This window comes from Hypanus sabinus, chromosome 14, assembly GCF_030144855.1.
Source record: "Hypanus sabinus isolate sHypSab1 chromosome 14, sHypSab1.hap1, whole genome shotgun sequence".
NCBI classification, from domain to species: Eukaryota; Metazoa; Chordata; class Chondrichthyes; order Myliobatiformes; family Dasyatidae; genus Hypanus; species Hypanus sabinus.
The window spans coordinates 79,978,086-80,001,879 of record NC_082719.1 but is presented as its reverse complement, the minus strand read 5'-3'; the positions used below and the strand labels follow the sequence as shown (position 1 = coordinate 80,001,879).

The 23,794-nt window shown below is 37.8% G+C and overlaps 1 protein-coding gene across 1 annotated transcript in view; it reads left to right on the top strand.

Annotated features, from left to right (window-relative positions):
• The window catches only part of pik3c3 (phosphatidylinositol 3-kinase, catalytic subunit type 3), a 111,003-nt gene that overhangs the window by 36,549 nt on the left and 50,660 nt on the right, over positions 1–23,794 (top strand). The window contains exons 10-14 of the mRNA XM_059989514.1: positions 105–290; positions 6,159–6,316; positions 8,105–8,195; positions 15,617–15,684; positions 19,653–19,758. Of these exons, the coding sequence (XP_059845497.1) occupies positions 105–290; positions 6,159–6,316; positions 8,105–8,195; positions 15,617–15,684; positions 19,653–19,758 (609 nt within the window). The remainder of the gene's footprint in view (positions 1–104; positions 291–6,158; positions 6,317–8,104; positions 8,196–15,616; positions 15,685–19,652; positions 19,759–23,794) is intronic.

The window sequence follows — 23,794 nt, the reverse complement described above, 5'->3', positions numbered from 1 at the left end:
GCAGGAGTTTCCAAAGCAAATGTGAGTTACTGCCCTTGTGATTAATAAAGATCATCAAAACTGACTTGTCAGAAGGTACCTTTAAAATTATTTCTGTTCTGCAGGCTCTGACTAAATTTCTGAAGTGTGTAAACTGGGACTTGGCTCAAGAAGCTAAGCAAGCTTTGGAATTGCTAGGAAAGTGGAAGCCAATGGATGTGGAAGATGGTCTTGAGTTGCTTTCCTCACAGTTCACAAATCCAACTGTTAGGCGGTATGCAGTCGCTAGATTGCAACAAGCTGATGATGAGGTAAGTATGTTGTTGCTTAATTATATAGAACGATTGAACGTAGGATAAATTGTAAATCTAAAACATAAATTTATAGGCTTGGATAGGCAGAAAGACAGAAAACTCCAATTATCTACTTGGAACTGCAAAACTGTATATTAGGACAGAACAGAGCAAGTATTAAAATACTTAACTAGATATGCACGGGCACGTCTTACTGCAGCACACCTCCTGTTCTGTTCTGTTCTGTTCTGCGATGCCTTTCACAACCAGCCCATCTGTGACGCCTCGAAGAACGACCTCCCCAAGCCTGAAACCACTCTACTTTTATACCCATTCCACTCGAAATGAAATGTAGGACCAATAAGTTAACACCAGGTCAAACTATCGAAGCAGAACCAGCCATCACTTATCATCACTCTTCATGAGACTCGTTCCTGTGTTCACTTAACTTGCGCTTCAGTCGCTGTACTCTCACAATTTAATCAAACTTTCTGCAGCCAGTTCTATTACGCTAAAGGCCACTGTGGTGAGGCATTCAACAAGCACAGAAGTTAACACTTTACAATGTAGCCTCATTATAGGAAGGATGTGGAAGCTTTAGAGAAGGTGCAGAGTAGATTTAGCATGATCCTGTCTGGATAAGAGAATATGCCTTATGAGGATTAGATGAGCGATCTAGGCCTTAGCCGTTTGGAGTGAAGGAGCATGAGAGGTGACTTGATAGATACAAGGTGTTAAGAGGCATAGATGTTAGATAGCCAGTGACTTTTTCCCCCAGAGCAAAAATGGCTAATACGACAGGACATAATTTTAAGATGATTGGAAGAAAGTATACAGAGACTAAGTCTAAAGTAGGATTTCTTACAAAATCAGAGATGTGTGGAATGTACATTGGGGGCATTTAAGAGACTCTTTGATAAGCACATGGACTGAAGAAAAATGTAGGGCTATGTAGGAGGGTAGTGTTGGGTTTTTGTTGAAGTAGGATAAAAGATAACAGCAGACTTGCTGCAACACCTCCCTCTTGAAGGTGATTATCTATAAAATTTGACTTGCGATGTTACTTGCAGATGTACTGGTGGTTGCTTCAGTCGGGGTAAATTGAACCCGTCCGGGAGGAGATGAAGATCCAGCTCTGTGTTTGATGATCTGCCCAAGGAACTTGTGCCTTCTGGAGCACATGGTCTACAATAACTTCGTCTTTCGCCTTTTGTTTACTAATCTGACCTGGTACCCAGGGGTTTTGCTGGTTGTGGTACTGTCTGGCCCACACTGGAGCTCTGGACTTGAGTGACTTCACCTGTTGACCAAAGTCTGAGTGGCTGCCTTTGTGCACCTGACCATCTGCTATTTTGGATGTTGTGTGCTTTGGCAGCATTGCATTCTGCATTGTGTACAGTTTTCTTCTCAAAAGAGTTTTAGCTGGTAACTTCTCCTCGAGGCCTGGATGTGGTGTAATTCGATATGCCAGCAGAAACGTGTTGTGAGTCTTGGCTGATGTTCCTTTCCCTTTTGATTTCAGAAGCGACCATTTGAAGGTATCTACAAACCTCTGCTTGGCTATTGGACCGTGGATGAATAAGTGTGGATAATTCTGCTCTTCTGGCAGAATGCTGCAAACTGCACTGAACTGAATTGATTGCCATTGTCAGAAATGAGTGCTTTTGACATCTCCAAGTGGCTAAGGATCTGCAGCAGCTAACAAATGGTAGCCTCTGTCGTTGTTGACTTTGTAAATAGTTCTGGCCGTTTGGAATAGGTGTCAACCTGAATAAGGTAGGTACACCCATTGATTGGGCCAGCGAAGTCAGTATGTACTCCAAGGTCTGGTAGCTTGAGGCCATGGTTGTGGATCAGCTCTGCTTAGATTCTTTGCCGCCATAGAGTACTGAGTACACTGCTTGCATAATGGATGTGATATCATCATCTATGCCCAGCTAGTTCACAAAGCCTCTTGCCAAGAGTTTCATTTACTTGATGCCTGGGTGACCACAGTGGAACTGCTTCCATACTTTTGGTCAAAGTGTTCATGGAATCACTATTCTGTCTCCAAATATTAGGTAGAAGTCCACAGTTGAGAGCGATGTGTGACTTCGGTAAAAGGATACAACATCTTTCTCAAGCTTAATTAGTCATCTGTCTGAGATATATGAAGATAGGCTAAAGAAAAGAGTCTGTAGCAGTTTCTGCTCTGATCTTGTCCATTGTGACTGGGAAGACCTTCAGCAGCCTCCAACACAACTTGGTGGTCTTGGTCATCTACTGAATTTACAACCGCGACTGAATTTTTGTTTTCAGTAACCTGCCGATTCTTAAATCTGGAGAGGTCATCTGTCTGACCATGTTCCTATGTTGATATGTACCTGATTTTTATTTGCCATAAAGCATTTTGTGGAATTTCTTCAGAGTTAAGGTTATTCCCAAGGCTTCCTTTTCGATTTGTCTATAGTTCCTTTCTGATGCAGGCAGTGATCTGGCTGCATGCATGACAGTTTCTTTGGAACCATCAGAGAAGATATGGGACAGCTCCCACCCCATAGTTTTTTGCATCTGCAGCGACAACGATTAACAACTCTGTATTGAAATGTGTCAAGAAAAAATTGGATGACAACATATTCTTCATCTGAGTATGGTACTGGTCTTTTGGGAAAGAAGACTGACCTTGCATCTGGATGGGGCTGGAGTTCTGCTTGCAGTTTGGTGTAGCAACCTAAACATCCTTGAAACACTGCTGTTTAGAGCTGTTGCAGTTGTGTTATATGATCTCACATATGTAATGGTGGTATGGCATCGACCGACATGATTTCTTCGTACAGACCTCATCCAGAGTGATGCTCTAGAGATCAAGCTTGACTGCATAGTCATTGCCAAGGACATACAGTTCTGGCTGATCTGTTAGGTACACACACCATCGAGTTGGTTACCATTCAACTTCACCATGCAGTGCAGTTTGCCTATCAGCTGGAGTGTTCCACCTGATGCACTGCAGGCAGAGTGATGAACTGATTTCACTAGTTGTTGGGGACTCAAGTGCCCAACATTTGCATTTGGTGATAGTGGTGATGTCTGACACACTCTCGTATTGTAGTTTGACCAACTGATTGTTGATGAATACGCTGACATACCTTCTCCTGCGGTAAAATCAAATTTGAACGTGGCCGTTTAATTCCTTATAGATTTTGATGGCTTTTGAAACCTCTTGTGCTTGTGTTTCATTGGCTTAGAAATGAGTAAAGGGCAGCAAAGCCTTTTTTGTCACCACGGTGTTGGCTTTTGCCGCAAATGTATTTTTTATATTTGCAGTTCCTTGCGTACTGCTGTGCACCATAGTTCCAAGAAGCTGTGTTTGGCCGCTTGAAGACCTGCTGAGTGGTGATGTCCGGGCTATTGGAAACAGCATTGACATGGTTTTGTTTGACCGGTTTGGAATTGTGTTTCAGTTTGATCAAATATTGACATACTTGAATGATAGCTTGTAAATTCATATCAGGGTTTTCCTTCAGTCTGGCTAGGAGCAGTTTGTAAATCTCTGCTTTGCTAAGTGCCTGAAGTCTGCAAGTAAAAATCGGACACTTTCACTGTAATTCAGTCATGTTACCCAGCTTAATCTTTTCACATTCACTGTTGATAACACTGCTGTATGTGATGAAGTCATTGGGATCGTGTTTAACGAGTTTTTGGCATTGGTAGTGAATATTGAAGAAAAATGACTGCTCTTCAAAATTTCTTGTTAGCTATTGGACAGTTTTGTCAAATGATAGGTCATGCAGGTCTTTGGGCAGAATGAATTTGAAATAACACTCTGTTCTGACAATTGGGTACTGCTGAACGTAAGTGTGTGTCTTCCATGAGTCGTCTTTAGTGGAGAACTCAACCTGGAATATATCTCATGAATAGTGAATACACACACTCCTGCCTCTGACACTTGAATTTCTGGCATACTGCTGGTGTCTTCTGTAGAGTAGACTGTAGGAAGACACCAGCAGTATGCCAGAAAATCAGGACTGAGCTTGTCTGCTATTTCTTTGTCATTACAACCTCTCCATTGTCATTTTCCAACAATCTGATCTCCACTCTTGTCTCTCTTTTTCTCTTTATATATCTGAGAAAACTTTTGGTGTCCTCTTTTATATTGTTCACTAGCTTACCTTTTGTATTTTTTTTTCTCCTTATTGTTTTTTTGTTGTCTTCTTTTGGCTTTAAAAATTCCCTAATCCTCTACCATCCAATTATTTTTTGTTATTTTGTATACCATCTCTTTTGCTTTTATGCTGTATTTAACTTCCTTTTTGCTATGGTTGTATTATCTGCCCTTTAGAATGCTTCTTCTTTTGGATGAATCTATCCTGTGTCTTCTGAATTATTGCCGGAAACTCCAGTCATTGTTGCATTGCTGTCGTCCCTGCTAATGTTCCCTTCCTCCCAACTTTGGTCAGCTCATCTTTCATGCCTCTGTAATTCCCCTTACTCCACTAAAATAACAATATATATGATTTTAGCTCTCCCTCTCAAACTGCAGAGTGAATTCTATCACATTATGATCACTGCCTCTGAAGAGTTCCATTATCTTAAGCTCCCTAAACAAATCTGGTTCATTATACAACGCCCAATCCATAATTGCCTTTTCCTTCGTGGACCCAACCACAAGCGGCTCTTAAAAGCCGTCTTATTGGTATTCAACAAATTCCTGCTCTTGGGATCCAGCACCAACCTGGTTTTCCTAATCAACCTGCAGATTGAAATTCACCATGATCATTGTAACGCTGCCTGTTCTACATGGCTTTTCTAACTCTCATTGTAACAACCTGGCTACCATTCAGAGGCCTGAATAGATCTCCCATCAGGGTCTTTTTACTTGTGCCATATGTTTCAAAATAGGCTTGAAGTTTTGGAGTTGGTCGCTGGATATCTTGATTTTGACTATCTGTTTTCCTGTTTTCCATTTAATGAGTTCTGTGAGTAAGCAAAAAAAGGTATGGAGGGAATAATTATCAATAGATTAAGTAAAACCAAAAGTAAATGTATACAGTGAAGTCAGTTTAAATTGCTGCACATTTTACCTGTTACACTGTATAACTTAGAGGTGGAAAGAGCTGATGATGTTGAAAGAAAATGGATCTACTCCCGCACAAGTATTACTTGATTGTTGCAGCATTTGAATTATTGGCCTAATTTCATTGGCACTAAAGGGAGTGTAGTTTTTAAATTAATAATTTGTCTTACTCAACCATACTGAGAAATTTCAAAATATGCTTGAATAGTTCCAAAATATTGATGAGGAATTAAAACCAGAAATATAGTATATAGACCTAAGAAATTTTATTAAAAAATAAAAAAAAGAAGCAGCACAAAACCTTTAATAATTCATGGCTAATTGCCTGCTTCAGATCTGTTTTCCCAAACTATTCCGATTCCAATATTCTTTGATTCACTTTAATTTCTAAAGATCAACACCTGCCTTGAATGTAGACAAAACATCTGAATATCTACTGCGTTCTGGGATGAAGAATGTAAGGCATTTGAATGCAGAAGTTTCCTCAAATATCAATTTTAGACAACCATTCACCAACTCTGATTTAGATTCTGTGTTGGGGAGCTTATATCTTTACCACATGTATCCCACTAAGTTCAAGAATTCTGTGTGATTCAATAGGATCACCTGCCATGATAATTAAAACCCTGAGTAGTTTTTAGTTATTTAATTTTGTTGCGCTTGCTGTAAGACATTAGCCTTGTTTGAAAACTATTAGCCAGGATTAAATTAGAAACATGGCATATTTCATTTGAACTATTTGATATTTCAGTTGCATAGAGATTTTCTTTTATTTCACCCATCAACATTTCTTTTCCTTAAATTCATGTCTAAAATCTCATCATCTTACACAGGATTTGCTCATGTACCTGCTTCAGCTTGTTCAGGCTCTCAAGTATGAAAACTTCAATGATATAAGAAATGGACTAGAACCAAACCGAAGAGATAGCTGTCAAACAGCAATGTCTGAAAGTATGTCAGGTTCATTAGCAGGGACTTCAGAAATGGAGAGGTAGGAACACTTTCTCTTGTGTTTCTGATATATTTGAAGTGTTGCTTTAATTTCAAGCTAAGGCTGTTATCTCTTTATTTTTAGAAACATTCAGTAGGTCAGGCAGCATCGCTTACAAAAGTAAAACAACTTTAATGTTTCAGAACTTCTATTTGGATTTTCCTGCAGGGAAGTTCCCTAGGAAAAGCGCTTTAAAAAAAAATGAATTTCAAAATCTCCATAATATAACAACCCAAGAAACTAATTTGAATGGGTAATACAGTATGGCTCCTCAGGTTTTAACATTTCTGCAGCAGTTCATTATTTTTTTTTCTGATCAGAACTTAATCGTGGAACTGCACAAATGTATTAATTTCATTGATTTAGATTACATCAGGAAGTTTTGCTAAAAACTTAATTGTTATAGAATTTAGATAGTAGAACTATATAAGATTGATAACATGGCAGGAGGTCACTTTGCTGCAAATGAGGTGGTGAGAAAGCACTACCTTACCTACATCTATCTTTTAACATTTGATCAATGTTATCCATTGTTATAGAACTTGAAATATAGATCCAATTTTTTATTAATGTTACATGCTTTCTGCTTCGGCCACCCATACAGTAACTCTCACACCTGTACCACTTGCTGAATTTTGATTCATTTTTTAAAGGAAATTGTCTTTTTTATGTACTTAGAGTAATAATGTTACCTTCCTTAATTGCACCTTCCCTCAATTTCTATCTTGCTTCATCCATAGCTAAATCTTTTCAATGCTAGTACAACCTTCTGGATCATCTCTGTACCTTCTCAATTGCAATCATATTTACCTTTAATACGGTGACCAGAAACACATTCAAATTCTAATCTAACTAATCGTATGATCATAAAGTCATGGAGCTGTAGAGCACAGAAACAGGCTCTTCAGCTTACTCATCTAAAGAGATGTTAAAGGTTTGTTCTATTTGACACATGTACATTGAAACATACAGTGAGATGTATTTTTGCAACATGAGTGTGCTGGGGCAGCCTTCATGTGTGGCTATGCTTCTGATGCCAACATGGCATGCTGACAACTTACTAACCTCATCCGTAGTCTTTTGAAATGTGGGAGGAAACCGGAATACCCAGAGGAAACCCACATGACCAGGGGAAGAACATTACAAACTCCTTCGAGAAAGTTGTGAGAATTAAACCCCGATCACTATTTGCTGGCGCTGTAATGCATTGCACAGACTGCATCTTTGTTGATCTTTATGCCCTTGTGCACAATCACATGTTACTGCATTAGGACTGTATCACTAGATTTAAATGTCTATTTAAATCCGCCTTAAACTAGTAATAGTATCCGATTCCACTCTGTCCTTTAGCAATGCGTTCCATAACGTAACTCTGAGATCCTCTTTAAAACTCCTACATCTCCCTTAAAAGTATACTTTTTTGTTTTTGATAGCATAGGACAAAAGAGCTCTACATTTTCAGCATAACATCGCTGCTCTTCTGTTCTCCACCAGCTTGAGCTGAGATATACTGGAATGTGTGTCTAGATGTTTTCTACTGTCATAACACAAGATCTCATTTCAATTTAATGGAATAAAATACTGTCCACATTTATCTAGAGTGTCAATAATAAGAATCTGGAATATTATTTATTTTGAATATCTTAATTAGCATGATTATTTTTAATATTGAAAGAACCAATTTTATAGTGGTCATTTTTCAATGCTTATTCTCAATTATTATGTCTTATACTGTGGTGTTGAATTACTTTAATGAAACTGATTTAAGGACCGAACTTTTTCTTATAGCTCTCAAATAATCACTAGTCAATATCCACCTGTATCATCTCCTCCTCCGGCTTCTAAGGCAAAAGATGCAACAGATGGAGAAAACTTAGAGGTAAAGCAATTATGCATATCAGCTTCTAGGATTGTGACTATTTTAGTTTATCTTCTCTTTACTGAAGTTCAACAAGTTTCTGTGTCATATTAAAGTAATTCAAGAAAATTGGAAACTTGAGGTGATTATTCCACACCATATTTTTAAAATACTAGTTAAGTTAACAGAAAAAAAACTCTCAGTTGACTCAAAGGGGATATTCTTGCTCTGCACTCAGACTTGGACAACAGCGTTACCTAGGTCAGGCTGCTGTTTATTAAGAAAGAGGTTGATGGATTCCTGGTTAGTCAGAGCACTGGAGGGGAGGGGCAGGCAGGAGATTGGGGCTGAGAGGGGAGTTTTCCTGCTCCTATATCTTATGGTCTTGTTACAGCTTGGTGGTCACCACCATCATCCCCTCAGTACTAATCAACAAGCTTCACAACCAGAGTCTTTGTTCCTCCCTCTGCAAATGGATTCTTGACTTCCTCATTGGGAGACCACAGAGAGTGTGGGTTGGTAATAACCTCTCCTCCTTACTGACGATTAACACAGGTGATGCACAGTTAGCCCATTGCTCTACTCTCTCTACACTTGTAACTGAGTGGGTAAGCACAGCTTAAATGCCATCTGTAAATTTGCTGGTGACACCACTGTTGATTGAATCTCAGATGGTGATGAGGACAGAGTAGAATTGATCAGCTAGTTAAGTCGTGTGTTAAGAACAGCCTTGCCTTCAATATCAGCAAGACCACGGCACTGATTGTGGCCTTCAGAAAGCAGAAGTCAGGAGAATACACAACAGGCCTCATTGGGGGGTCAACAGGGTGAGTAGTTTCATGTTCCTGGGCATCAGCATCTCAAACAATCCATCTTGGGCCCAATGTATCGGTGCAATCAAAAAGAAGGTTTGGGATATCTCAAGATGGCGCTTATGGAGTGAAGCAGTTTTAGGCTTTGCTCCAATCCTTTTACTTTTTTTTAACCTACAAACACCCACTAATTGATCTTTTTATACCTATTCTAAAGGGGTTTAAACATATGACATTTTTTTCAACTCTTTGAATCATTTTCAACTCGCTGAAATGTCTAGACCAAAGGAATCGAAACAGATGAAAGAACCGTTAACTTTAGAAGCAATTGCGAATCTTATGGACGACAGACTTGGAAAACTGGAGAGTACATTAACCACAAAGCTTTCTACGCTCGATGAAATTTTAAAGACATTTGACGCAAAACTTCAAGCACTTACGCTGGAGTCACAAAAACAACAAGCAAGTATTTTAGCTCTTGAAGAAGCAGCTTGCCAGAGAGATTGTATAATTGAAACTTTGCAACAACAGCAAGCTTCGACTTCTCAACAGATGGATCATTATAAATCTAAAATCACTGATCTTGAAAACCGCTCTCGAAGACAAAATCTTCAGTTAATTGGGATTCCGGAAAAATTTCAGAATGGCGATCTCACTGTTTTTTTCTCCAAATTTTTAATGGATGCCTTTGGCTCAGAAGTATTGGATTCCCCTCTAATAATCGACCGTGCACATCGAATTTCTCGTTTTCATTCAGATTCAAGTTTGAAACCATGACAAGTAATTCTCCGGCTCCATTATCCTCATTCCAAAGAGCGTTTGATTCGGGTTGCACGGAAAAAGGGTATGATCAGCTTTCAAGATTTTAAATTCTGTATTCTGGAAGACTACAGTCCCGAAGTTTTAAGGGCAAGAATGGCTTTTAAATCGGTTATGTCGGAAATTCATCAGGAAGGCTACAAGCAAGTGCTGTTATTTCCAGCACATTTGACAGTTACTCTCAAAGACGGAACTTATCGGCTGTTCAAATCTCCAGCGGATGCTCAAAGATTTCTTGAAGACTAACATTTTATCGGGTTGACTATTGTAATAATTATTGTAAAAATTAGATTTGGATCTTTTATAAAATGATGTTTTTTATGTATGGCTTACATGTATTTTTTATACTTGGTAAAAGTCCGTTTTTGGTTTATTCTGAGTTTGTTATTCTTTCATATTATTAATCTGTTAGTTTTGAAAGTAATTCAGTAGGTTTTTTTTTAAGTTCGTATACATTTTTTATATTTTTAACGTTTAAATATTAAGATTTTTTTTTAAATAAAATGTCGTTTCTTCTTCCCGAAAGACCTTAGTGTTTGGAACATCACATCTGTTTTGATGTGTTTGAATAAGTTTCAAACTTTCTTTTAAAATACTAATACAATATTATTCATTTATGGGTTTTATCGTTTTAATTTTTTTTAAATCCTTTTGTTTTATATATAATACTAATTTTATATTTTAATTTTTGTTACACCAACCCTTTCTTATAATATGGGTGGTTTGTATCTTTTATTCAACTTTTTTTTTGTTTGAGTTGCCATCTTGAGACATGGGGGTAATTTTAGTGTTAGATTGCTTGCTTGCCTCTTATTGGCTTTTTTCCTGGGGTTTTGAGGGTGGAGTGAGGGGGATTTTTCTTCTTTCTTCTCTTTTTGCTTGCTTTATGCTTAGTTTTACTTCATGGGCTCATATGAAACTACAAAAATAGTTGCAGTGCCATGACTTCCTGTTCCTTACTTACTTCCCTCTTCCGGATTCATGAGTTCATCTTTTTTTTAACCTTATGTGTTAATTGTAATAAATATTGTCAATATGGATAAGGTTATTAATTTTGTTTCTTGGAATACTAATGGTTTAAATCATCCGATCAAATGGAAAAAAATATTCAAAGTATTCCATAGAATGAATGCTAATGTTGTCTTTGTACAAGAGACTCATGTAAGGAAGGTGGATAGTCAACACTTTTTTAGGGTTTGGAAGGGCCAACAATATCACTCGAATTCTCAAGCCAAAGTAAGAGGCGTTTCCATTTTTATAGATTCTTCAACCTCCTTTATACACCATGAAACAATTTCAGACCCACAAGGTGGATTTTTGCTTATTACTGGTTTACTTTTTAATCAAAAAGTTGTTTTAGTTAATGTTTATGATCCAAACACTGATTGTCCTGAATTTTTTAAGTGTCTATTTACATCCTTTCCTAATTTGAATCAGTACAGGTTGATAATGGGTGGGAATTTTAACTGTTGTTTAAACCCTTCGATGGATAGATCTAAGCCCACCCAAGCTCTTCCGAATAAATTGGCCTCTTTTATTAATTCCTTTATGACTGATTCAGCAATTTTCAAAATTTGGCATTTTTTACACCCCAATGACAAAGAGTTTTCATACGTTTCTCATGTTTATCATAATTATTCAATAATTGATTACTTTTTCATTGATCACCGTTATGTTATCGATTGTAAATATGACTCTATTACCATTTCTGATCATGCACCTTTGAAGCTATCTATTAAGATAATGGATTCATCTATTAATGCTAGATCTAGGAGGTTCAACTATTTTATTGCAGGACTTAGACTTTGTTAATTTTATTAAACAACAAATTGATTTGTTTTTCTCAACAAATTCTACAGCAGAGGTTTCTAGTGGAATTTTATGGGACACTTTTAAAGCATTTATTCGTGGACAGATTATTTCATACTCTGCTGAAGTTAGAAAATGAACTAATTCTAAAATATTAACATTGGTTGATAAAATCAAAGCAATTGATAAGATTTATTCAGTGACCCCCAGCAAAGAACTTTATAAAGAAAGAGTGGAACTTCAAATGGAGCATAGTTTGTTATTATCCTCTTCGATTGAAAATCAGTTAATTAAATCTAGAACCCAGTTTTATGTACATGGAGATAAGTCTGGCAAATTATTGGCTAATCAATTGAAAACTGCTTCGGTTAAACGACAGATTACTAGGATTCGTAAACAAGATGACACTCTGACAATCGACCATAAAGAAATAAATAAAGCCTTTAAAGATTTTTATAATTCCTTATATCAATCAGAATTTGCTGAGGATTCTTCTATAATAGATGAATTTTTAAGGAAATTGAATATTCCAAAATTAACAGTAGAGGATAGTCTATTCTTAGATACACCTATTACGGAAGCTGAAATAAAAAAGGCTATTTTTTCAATGAATTCTGCTAAAGCTTCTGGTCCAGATGGCTATACTGCAGAATTTTTTAAATCCTTTTCCTCTATACTTTCTCCTTGGCTTTGTAAAATTTTTAAAGATGCGTTAATTATAGTCAAATTGCCACAATCTTTTTATGAAGCCCCTATTTCTTTAATTCTTAAAAAACATAAAGACCCTATTGAATGTGCATCCTGTTGGCCTATATCCTTGCTGAATACAGATTTTAAGATTTTTAGTAAAATTTTGGCTACTAGATTAGAAAATACATTACCTCGAATCATTTCTGAAGATCAGACTGGATTTATTAAAAATCGCTATTCATCTTTTAACATTAGAAAATTAATTAATATTATTTATACTCCTTCACCCAAAATACCAGAATGTGTCATTTCTTTAGATGCTGAAAAGGCATTTGATAGAGTTGAATGGCCATATTTATTTAATACGTTGCAGCATTTTAATTTTAGTTCAAAATTTATATCATGGATTAAATTAATATACTATAAACCCTTGGCTTCGGTTTTTACCAATGATCAAAGATCTCCATTTCTTCAGTTACTCCGTGGTACAAGGCAAGGTTGTCCTTTAAGTCCTTTACTATTTGACATTGCTTTGGAACCTTTGGCTATAGCCATTCGTGAATCACCTAATATTTTGGGTATTACTCATGGGGAGGGGACATATAAGTTATCATTATATGCTAATGATTTGTTACTATACATATCTGACCCTGTGAGATCTATTCCTGCTATTTCGTCCTTGCTTGCTCAGTTTAGTAACTTTTCTGGTTATAAATTGAATTTTAATAAGAGCAAATTATTTCCATTAAATATGCAAGTTCCAATTTATAACCATTTACCATTTAAAGTTGTTACAGATTATTTTACTTATTTAGGTATTAAAATTACTAAAAACATAAGGATTTAATTAAAGCTAATTTTTTACCTTTAATTAACCAAATTAAGCAACTTGCTACCAGGTGGTCTCTACTATCTTTGTCATTGGTTGGTCGAGATAATGCTATTAAGATGATGGTATTACCCAAATTCTTATATTTATTTCAAGCATTACCAATTTTTATTCCTAAATCTTTTTTTGATATTATTGATTCCAAAATATCTTCTTATCTGTGGCAGAATAAAAATCCTAGACTAGGCAAGAAAAATATTTACAGAAGCCTAAGAAGGAGGGCGGTTTGGCTTTGCCAAACTTGAGATTTTACTATTGGGCAGTTAATATATGATATTTAATATTTTGGACACAAGAATCGACTATAGCTGCTTGCCCACAATGGGTAAATTTGGAATGTAAATCTGTACAAGACTTTTCATTGTTTTCAATTTTAGGATTTTCACTTCCTTTTTCTTTAGCTAAATTGAATAAACAAATAACTAATCTTATAGTCAAATATACATTGCGAATTTGGTTTCAATTTCGTAAATTTTTTTGGTTTGAATAAGTTTATTTTATCATGCCCTCTAATATCTAACTCTTTTTTTCGGCCCTCTTTTATGGATCAAGCTTTTCTTTTATGGAAAACAAAAGGTATAACATGTTTTCGTGATTTGTTTTTGGGTGATAGCTTTATGTCCTTTGAACAGCTATCTAATAAATATAATGAACCTAAAACCCATTATTTTAGATATTTGCAAGTTAGAAATATTTTGTATAATGAGTTACAGTCTTTTCCGAAACTATGTCCATTGGACATTACGGAAAGAATTTTAGCTCTGAATCCTTGTCAAAAGGGTATAGTAGCTGTCATTTATAATATGATCATGAAAATACAGCCAGAAGTATCAGAAAAAATTAAGAAGGAATGGGAAGAAGAACTTCATTGTCTTATATCCACTGAGCAGTGGGAGAAAATTTTACTATTAGTCAATTCATCCTCTATTTGTGGTAAGCATGCCGTAATACAATTTAAGGTTGTACATAGAGCTCATATGTCTAAAGATAAACTTGCTCGATTTTATGCTCATGTTAATCCAACCTGTGACAGATGTCATTCTGATGTTGCTTCATTGACCCATATGTTTTGGTCTTGCCCTTGTTTGCAAAATTACTGGAAAGATATTTTCAGTATTATTTCAAGAGTTCTGAATATCAATTTCCAACCGCATCCTATTACTGCAATTTTTGGTTTACCAATGGTGGATAATAGTCGTTTATCCTTTTCATCTCGACGAATGATTGCATTTGTTACATTAATGGCTAGAAGATCTATTTTATTGAATTGGAAAGAAATTAATCGTCCAACTATATTTCAGTGGTTTTCTCAAACTATCTCTTGTTTGAGCTTAGAAAAAATTAGAAGTGTTGTTTTTGATCCTTCAGTTAAATTTGAAGAAACTTGGAGACCATTTATTCAACATTTTCATATGAGTTAAATTGTCTTTTCCTAAACCTCACTTTTATTATCCTTAATTATTTGGATGGAGGTTCGGAGTTATTGGCACTACTGTATATAGCTAACATTGTGCAATGGCCCATGTTGGTTAGTGTTTTTTCTCTTTTTTTGGGTTTTTCTTTTTATTTTGTTTCTAAATACTATGAGTTTGGGAGGCTATATATATTGATTATTATATATTTGAATGTCTACTTAAACTATTAACTATGTACTCTCAAACACTTTGTCTTCATGTTTCATTCATGTTTGCTTAAAAATTAATAAAAAAAATTTTAAAAGAAAGAAAGAAAAAGAAGGTTTGGCCATAGGAAGTTGAGGTGATTTAGTATGTCACCAACGACCCACAAACTTCTACAGTTGCACCGTGGAAAAATTCAGACTGGTTGAATCACCACTTGGTATGGAGGCTTCAACGGAGATGCAGAGAATTGTACACACAGGCAGCTTCATCACAGGCACATCAACAGCAATTTAACAATTTGAAGCTTCAGGAAGGCAGCATCCATCATTAAGGGTCCTCTGCATGTGGGATATGCACCCTTCTATTACTGTAATCAGGAATGAGGTCCAGGAGCTTGATGATGTACACTCAACATTTTAGGAACAGCTTCTACCCCCCTACCAGCAGTTTTCTTAATGGTCCATATATATTACATTACTATTCCTCTTTTACATTATCTTTTAAAATTATTATTGCAACTTATGTTATTTTTTAATATCTTGCACTGTGCCGCTGCAACAAAACAAATTTCACGACATATGTTGGTGATAATATATCTGATTCTGGGAAAGTAACATGGTAGAATATGAAAAGTCAAATAAAATATGATGACTGTGGGAAAAGGAACTTTAAATGGTTAAATGCTAATTGGAACAATCAAACCTATGCTATAAAAGTTGAATTGCTAATGCTATGTCATACAATGCATTGAATTCATTGAATTAATAGTTGAGTTGTGTTATTTCTTCTTTCCTCCTTTAGCAAGACCTCTGTGCATTTCTGATATCAAGAGCTTGTAGGAATTCTACTCTGGCAAACTATTTATATTGGTAAGTGAACAACTTTTTTGACACTCATATGATTTTATCTTTGTTATAATATATTTTTGCATACATTAGTTCACTTGGAGATTGAGACCTAAGTAAGAGTATCTTGTATCAAATTGATGCTTTGAGGTGTGTCTATCTTAATGCAAAGAGTATCATGAACAAAACGGATGAGATTAGACTGTGGATCAGTACTTGGAACAATGGTGTTGTGGCTATTACAGAGATTTGGATGGCTCAGAGGCAGGAATGGCTACTCAGAGTGCCAGGCTTTAGAAGCTTCAGAAAGGACAGGGAGGGAGTCAAAAGAGGCGGGGGCACGGCACTGCTGATCACAGACAGTGTCACGGCTGCAGAAAAGGAGGAAGTCATGGAGAGGTTGTTTACTGAGTCTCTGGGTGGAAGTTAGAAACAGGAAGGGGTCAATAACTCTGCTGTATGTTTTTTATAGAACACCCAATAGTAACGGGCATTGAGGAGCAGATAGGGAGACAGATTCTGGAAAGATGTAATAATAACAGGATTGATGTGGTGGGAGATTTTAATTTCCCAAATATAGATTGGCATGTCCTTAGCGTGAAGGATTTCGATTTGGTGGAGTTTGTTAGGTGTGTTCAAGAAGGTTTCTTATAATATTATGTAGATAAGCCTACAAGAGGAGAGGCTGTACTTGATCTGGTATTGGGAAATGAACCTGATCTCTCACTGGGGGAGCATTTTGGAGATGGTGATCACAATTCTATCTCTTTTACTATAGCATTGGAGAGGGATAGGAACAGACAAGTTAGGAAAACGTTTAATTGGAGTAAAGTGAAATATGAAGCTGTCAGGCAGGAACTTGGAAGTATAAATTGGGAGCAGATATTCTCGGAGAAATGTGCGGCAGAAATGTGGCAAATGTTTAGGGGTTATTTATGTAGATTTCAGCATAAGTACGTTCCAGTGAGACGGAAAGGATGGTAAGGTGCAGGAGTACGCCTTATAAGAATAGGTTGAGTGAACTCGACCTTTTCTCCTTGGACTGACGGAGGATGAGAGGTGATCTGATAGAGGTGTATAAGATGATGAGAGGCAGTGATCATGTGGATATTCCCAGGGCTGAAATGGCTAACATATGAGAGGGCACAGTTTTAAACTGCTTGGAAGTAGGTACGGAGGAGATGTCAGGGGGAAGTTTTTTACGCAGAGAGTGGTGAGAGCATGGAATGGGCTGCCGGTGATGGTAAGAGACTCTTGGATAGGTACAGGGAGCTTAGAAAAATTGAGGACTATGGATAACCCTAGGTAATTTCTAAGGTAATTACATGTTCGGCAGAGCATTGTGGGCCGAAGGGCTTGTATCGTGCTGTAGGTTTTCTATGTTTCTTTGAATTTTTCCTGTAATTGATATGATGTTCCCTTATTTGGTTTGCTTTTCCTTTGTTTTGAAGCAAGCTTTCAATTGCCATTAGTTCAGGGAAGTATGATGTTCTGCTTTTGATGCAAATGAAATATATGCTCAGAAATTAAGAAATTAGCACGCATCATATTTTATAGTGTCTTACAAAAATATTTAGAAGATGACAAGCATAAGAAGAACAATAGCTGAGCAAATAGTCATAGTTCAAACAGCACAAATACAGGTACTTTGGCCCAATGAGACCATGTTGACCACGTTGTCCATCCAGTTTCCTGCTTTTGACCTATATCCCTCAAAACCCTCCCCTCCATTGTACCTATCCAAGTGCTTTTTTAATGATACTGTTGTACCTTCCTCAACCATTTCTTTTGGCAACTTGTTCCATACATTAACCACCCTCTGAATGAAAAATTTGCCCCTCAGACCTTTTAATAACTTTCTCCTCTAATGCTAAATAGCTGGCCTTTAGATTTGGACACCCCTACCTTGGGAAGAAAACTGCTACAGTTCACCTTATCTACGGCTCTCATCATTTTAAACATTTCTATATGGTCATCGCTCCTTCTCCTACCTTTCAAGGAATAAGTACCTAACCTCTCCATATAATTCAGGCCCACTAGATGTGGCAACCTCTTTGTAAATCTTTACTGCATTTTTATCATGTTTACGCGTCTTTCTATAAGAGGGTGACAAAACTGTATTCAGTACTCCAAGTGTGGCCTCAACAATAATGTATACAACTGCAACATAATATTCCAGCTCCTATAATCAGTGCCCTGATCGTGAAGGCAAGTGTGCTAAAGACAAGTTCTGGTTATGCAACCACTGACACCTGGTGGACGATCTCTGAAGACTATTGATAATGGTTGAGGTCACCCATCTTGTAAAGACACTGCCTAGAAGAAGGGAATGGCAAACCACTTCTGTGGAAAAATTTGCTAAGAACAATCATCAAGATCATGATCGCCCACATCATATGACATGGCACATAATGATGATGATGAGCATGCTAAATGCCTTTTTCATCATCCTGTCCACGTGTGACACAACTTTCAACAAGCTATGCACTTGTACTCCCTTTGTTCCATTATACTCTCTCATACCATTCAGAGTACAAGTCCTACTCTGGTTTGGCATTCCAAAATACATCACCTCACACTTCCTCAGCCTACTTTCCTAACTGATCAATGTCCCCTTGTAATCTACAGTAACCTTCACTGTCAACCGCAGCTCCTTATGTTATAAAATTCACAAACTTATTGATCAAGCTTTGTGCATTTGCGTCCAGTTCATTTTTTTATTGAGATACAGCATAGGGTAGACCATTCCTGCCCCTTGAGCCAAGCTGCCCAGCAACCCAGCAAAATTACAATGACCTTTTAACATTTTAACCCATATGTCTTTGGACTGTGGGAGGAAACTAGAGCATCTGGAGAAAACCTACACATTCCACAGGGAGGACTAGAAACTCTTTATAGATGACATTGGAATTGAACTCCGAACTCCGATGCCAAAAGTTCCACGCTAACTGCTAAGCTACGGTGGCACCCCCCCCCCCCCCCCCAGATAATAAAGATTCCAACACTGACCTCTATGGCATACCACTAATCACCAGTTTCCATTTTGAGAAAAATGCCTTCAACCACCATCCTGTCCATCCTACCTCTAAGCTAATCTGAGAAGAGTAGAAAAAAAATTGTTTAAACTTGCAGTGGAGTATCGCTGCTCAGAGTGATCAGTATAGCATGAAAGATAGAAAGTTAATGTCTTGAGAATGGATCTTCATTCAAAGGAGCATATATTCGTTCTGGCATACATGTCCAAGATGGCAAATGCTAAATATATGTTGGCACCCAACATACAGTGCTGCCTCTGGCTTCTTTAAACCCACCTATATAATAAAAAGATACATAACGGTTATTTTTACTGCCAAATGAAGCAGTGAATGATTTTTTTTAAACCTGAGAGCATTGGGATGTTTTTTTTTATAGGAAAGTTCTCACACCATCTTGGCACTAACTGGACAATTGGGAGAGCATGAAATGTTGGATAATAAGTTTTGAAATCCTCTGTGACCTGGTGTACACATCAGTACTTGGATAGGAAATAGTTACAATAACAATACCATTTAAAAATATGTTTCAATTCTCTTTTTAAAAGATTAATATTAATAATCTATGAACAGGTTTTCTTTTAACTTAAATTCTATCATTATTGGTATTTTTATGTATTGCATCGATATACATGTGACAGATCAGGCTTATTTTTAATCTTTAGAAATTAATTGCTGATAATCTCTGGTCAAAATTACCATGGCATGCAAGGGAATATTTTAGAAAATTATTGCCAATTTGGGCACACACTCTTAAAAGGTTCAACATCCCTGGGTTAGAGTATATAGTATAAAAGTCTTACTGCTACTACACAGGCATTGGCAAGACCACACCTGAAGTATTGGGTAAAATTTAATCTCATTATCTAAGAAATAACACATTTGCATGAGAGGCAGTAATGCTTTGGGCTTGCTATTCAAATAGATTTTCTCAAACAAAATTGTTTCTCATTTTCCAAGGTATGTTATTGTAGAATGTGAAGATCAGGACACTCAACTGCGTGACCCTAAAACTCATGAAATGTATTTGAATGTAATGAGGAGATTTAGTCAAGCCTTGCTAAAGGTATGATATCTTAATTACTTAATTCAAAATTTGTATTAAATAATTAACTATGAGAAGAGTGGTTTTGTATTTTGGACGGTAAGGACATATTTAAAGAAAATGCAAAAACAATATAGCAGAACTAGAAGAATGAAAGTAAAACAGAAAACATGCTGGAAGTAACTCCAAGTTAAGTAGTGTTTCTGGTGCGAAAAGTGTAGTTGTGTCCTAATGACTTTGCATTGGAACTGGGAAAGTTAGGGAAAAAGTTTAAGATGCAATGAAAATTGCAGGTTGGTACATGTCAGAAAAAGAACAAAAGAGAAGTGGTAAGAAAATGACAGGAAAGATGGTGACAAATGGGTTTATAATATAATAGCTGAGAAGATGTTAGAGGTTAGAAATAACAAAAAGTTAGTGCGCAATCTGTGTAATAACCCAGATTTTATCACTCAGTTTAATTGGAGGTAGTGGTCATAATATGATTGAATTCATACTGCAGTTTGAGAGGGAGAAGCATAAGTTACCTGTATCAGTATTGCAATAGATAAGGGAAATTACAGAGGCTTGCCCAGGTGGATTGGTGGGGGTTACTAACGGGATGATGCAGAACAGAGGTGGTTGAAGTTTCTGGAAACAGTGCACATGGCCAGGATAGATATGTCCCACAGAAGAAGTTGTTCTCAAATGGCAGGTCTAGGCAACTGTGGATGACAGGGAAGTTGAGGACTGCATGAAAGCCAAGGAAAGGTAGCAAAAGTAAATAGGAAGTTGGATTATTGAGAAGCTTTTAAAATCCAACAAAAGGCAACTAAAAAGCTATAAGAAGGGAAAAGATGAAATACGAGAGCAGAGTAGCCAATAATATAAAGCAGAATACTAAAACTTTTTTCAATTATATAAAGAATAAAAGGGAGGTGAGAGTTGATATTAGACCACTGAAAAATTGTGCTGGTGAGGTAGTAATGGGGGACAAAGAAATGGCAGATGAACTTAACAAGTCCTTTGCTTCATTCGTTATTAGTTGTATGCCAGAGGTCCATGAGTGTCAGGGAACAGGAGTGAGTGCCATTGCTATTGCAAAGGAAAAAGTGGTAGGCAAACTTAGGCATCTTAAGGTGGATAAGTCTCCTGGACCAGATGGACTACATCCCCAAGTTCTCAGAGGGGTTGCTGAAGAGATAACAGATGCATTGGTCATGATTTTCCAAGAATCACTTAATTTTGGCATGGTCCCGGAGGACTGGCAAATGTCACTCCACTCATTAAAAAGGGAGAAAGATGAAAGAGAGGAAATGATAGGCCATTTTGTCTAATCTCAGTGATTGGGAAAGTGTTGGATTCCATTACTAAGGATGAGTTTACGGGGTACTTGAAGATTAGTGTTAACTTAAGTCAGTCAGCATGGTTTCTGTCAAGGGAAATCTTGTCTAACAAATCTGTTAAAATTCTTCAAGGAAGTAACAAGCAGGGTGTACAAAGGAGAGACAGTGGATGTCATGCCACTGCCAGCTGTTGGGCCCTGAGAGACTCCATCTTCTTTTCACTCCATGCTTTCCTTCCCCTCAGACACTACCTTCTTCACCCCCTTCTCCCCTCCGATCCCAGCTCTCATCCATGTTGGGTTTTCACCATGACCTCGTGTCTGTCCCCTCTCTGAGGCAGAACGTACCTTCTTTAGTAACGGCCCCACCTTTGTCCCCGTGCGCCCATGTCTCTGTGAGTTTCATGCCTGCCACGCTGCTGAGCTCCTCTTCTGCTGCCAGCGTTTCCAAGCCTATTTCTTTGGCAAGGGCTCCCTACCCCACACTGATGACCCCTTCTCCTGTCTTCAACCCTCCTCCTCTTCTAGAACACACTGCCCTGGACTTATTCATTGCCAACTGCCAACGGGACATTAACCATCTAGATTTTAATACTCCTCTCTCCTATTCCAATCTCAGTCCTTCCAAACACTCTGCTCTCCCCTCGGCACTAAGCCTAACCTCACCATCAAACCCGCAAATAAGGTAGGTGCTGTAGTAGTCTGGTGTACTGACCTGTACTTTGGTGTGGCCCCAGCGCTAACTCCTAGTCACCTCCTCTTACTTACTCCTCGAAAAAGATCCCACTAAGGAACACCAGACCATTGTCTCTCACACCATCCCCAACCTTATTGACTCTGGGAATCTCCCATCCCATCCCCTCCCCAGAGTCATCCACCAACCTCACAGTTCCTGCACCCTGCGCCTCCCATTTCTACCCCCTACCCAAGATTCACAAATCTGCTTGTCCAGGTAGACACATGGTTTCAGTTTGTTCCTGCCCTACTGAACTTGTATCAGTTTACCTTGACTTTGTTTTATCCCCCCCTAGTTCACTCCCTTTCTACCTACATCTGTTGCATGTCACACACTCTTGATCATTTCAAAGATTTCATGTTCCCTGACCCCTATGATCTCATTTTTAGAATGGATGTCCAGTCCCTATGTATATCTCCATCCTCCACCAGGAAGGACTCAAGGCTCTCTTTTTATTTCATCCCTCCCCATCCTGGTTTCACCTATCACCTGGTAGTTCTCTGTCCTTTACCCCCACCTTTTAAATCTACTCCTCATCTTTTTCTGTCCGGTCTTGCCAAAGGGCTTTGGCCCAAAACGTCGACTGTACTCTTTTCCATAGATGCTGTCTGGACTGTTGAGTTCCTCTAGCATTTTGTGTGTTTTGCTTGGATATCATTTACTTGGATTTTCAGAAAGCATTTGATAAGCTGCCTCACATGTCACAGGACAGGTACTAGCATGGATAGAGGAGTGGCTGATGAGCAAGAGTCAGTAAGTGGAAGTAAAGGGGGCCTTTTCTAGTTGGCTGCCTGTGACTAGTTGTGTTCCTCAGGGGTCAGTATTGGAACCACTACTTTTCACAGTTTGTCAATGATTTTGATAGTGGAATTGATAGCTTTGTGGCAGAGTTTGTGGATAATATGAAGAAAGGTGGAGGCGTAAGTAGTGCTGAGGAAGCAATGTGATTGCAGCAGCCTTAGACAAATTGGAAGAATGGGCAAAAAAATGGCAGATAGAATACAGTGTTGGAAAATATATGATAATGCATTTTGGTAAAAGGAACAATAGTGCAGACTGTTATCTAAATGGGGAGAAAATTCAGACATCAGAGGTGCAAAGGGACTTGAGAGTCCTCATGCAAGATTCCTAGAAGGTTAATTCAGAGGTTGAGTCTGTGGTAAAGAAGGCAAATGCAATGTTGGCATTTATTTCAAGGGGAATAGAATATAAGAACAAGGAAATAATGCTGAAGCTTTATAAGACACGAGTCAGGCTGCACTTGGAGTATTGTCGACGGTTTTGGGCCTCTTATCTCAGAAAGGATGTATTGTCATTGGAGAGAATCCACAGGAGGTTTCCGAGGATTATTCCAGGAATGAAGGGGTTAATATGTGGAGTATTTTGCTGCTTTCGGCCTGTACTCCCTGAAATTTAGAAGAATGCATGGGGATTTCAGTGAAACCTACCCAAATGCTGAAATGAGTAGATAGGGTGGATGGGGAGAAGATGTTTCCTCTGGTGAGGGTATCCAGAACTGGAGGGCACAGCCTCAAAATTGAGGGGTGACCTTTTAGAACAGAGGAATTTTTTTAGCCAGAGAGTAGTGAATCTGTGGAATGCTCTGTCACAGACTGCAGAGGAGGCCAAGTCCGTGGGTACATTCAAAGCGGAAGTTGATAGATTCCTGATTGGTCAGGGCAGCAAGGGATATGATGAGAGGGCAGTTGTTTGGGGTTGTATGGGATTTGGGATCTGGGTTCAGCCATGATGAAATGGCAGCAGATGCGATGGGCTGAATGGCCTAATTTTGGTCCTCAGGAACCAGAAAACCTATCTAATTTTAGACCATACCTTTTCTGATTGGGACTATAAATTTACAGACATTATTTTGCCACTGTTTTTGTGATAGGTTGCAAATAGAGAAAACCTGAAATAATGAAACCGCTGTTCCAGTTGATCCTTCTCTTGATAACTACAAATACAGTGGATCACAGTTAATTGGGACAGCCGCATAT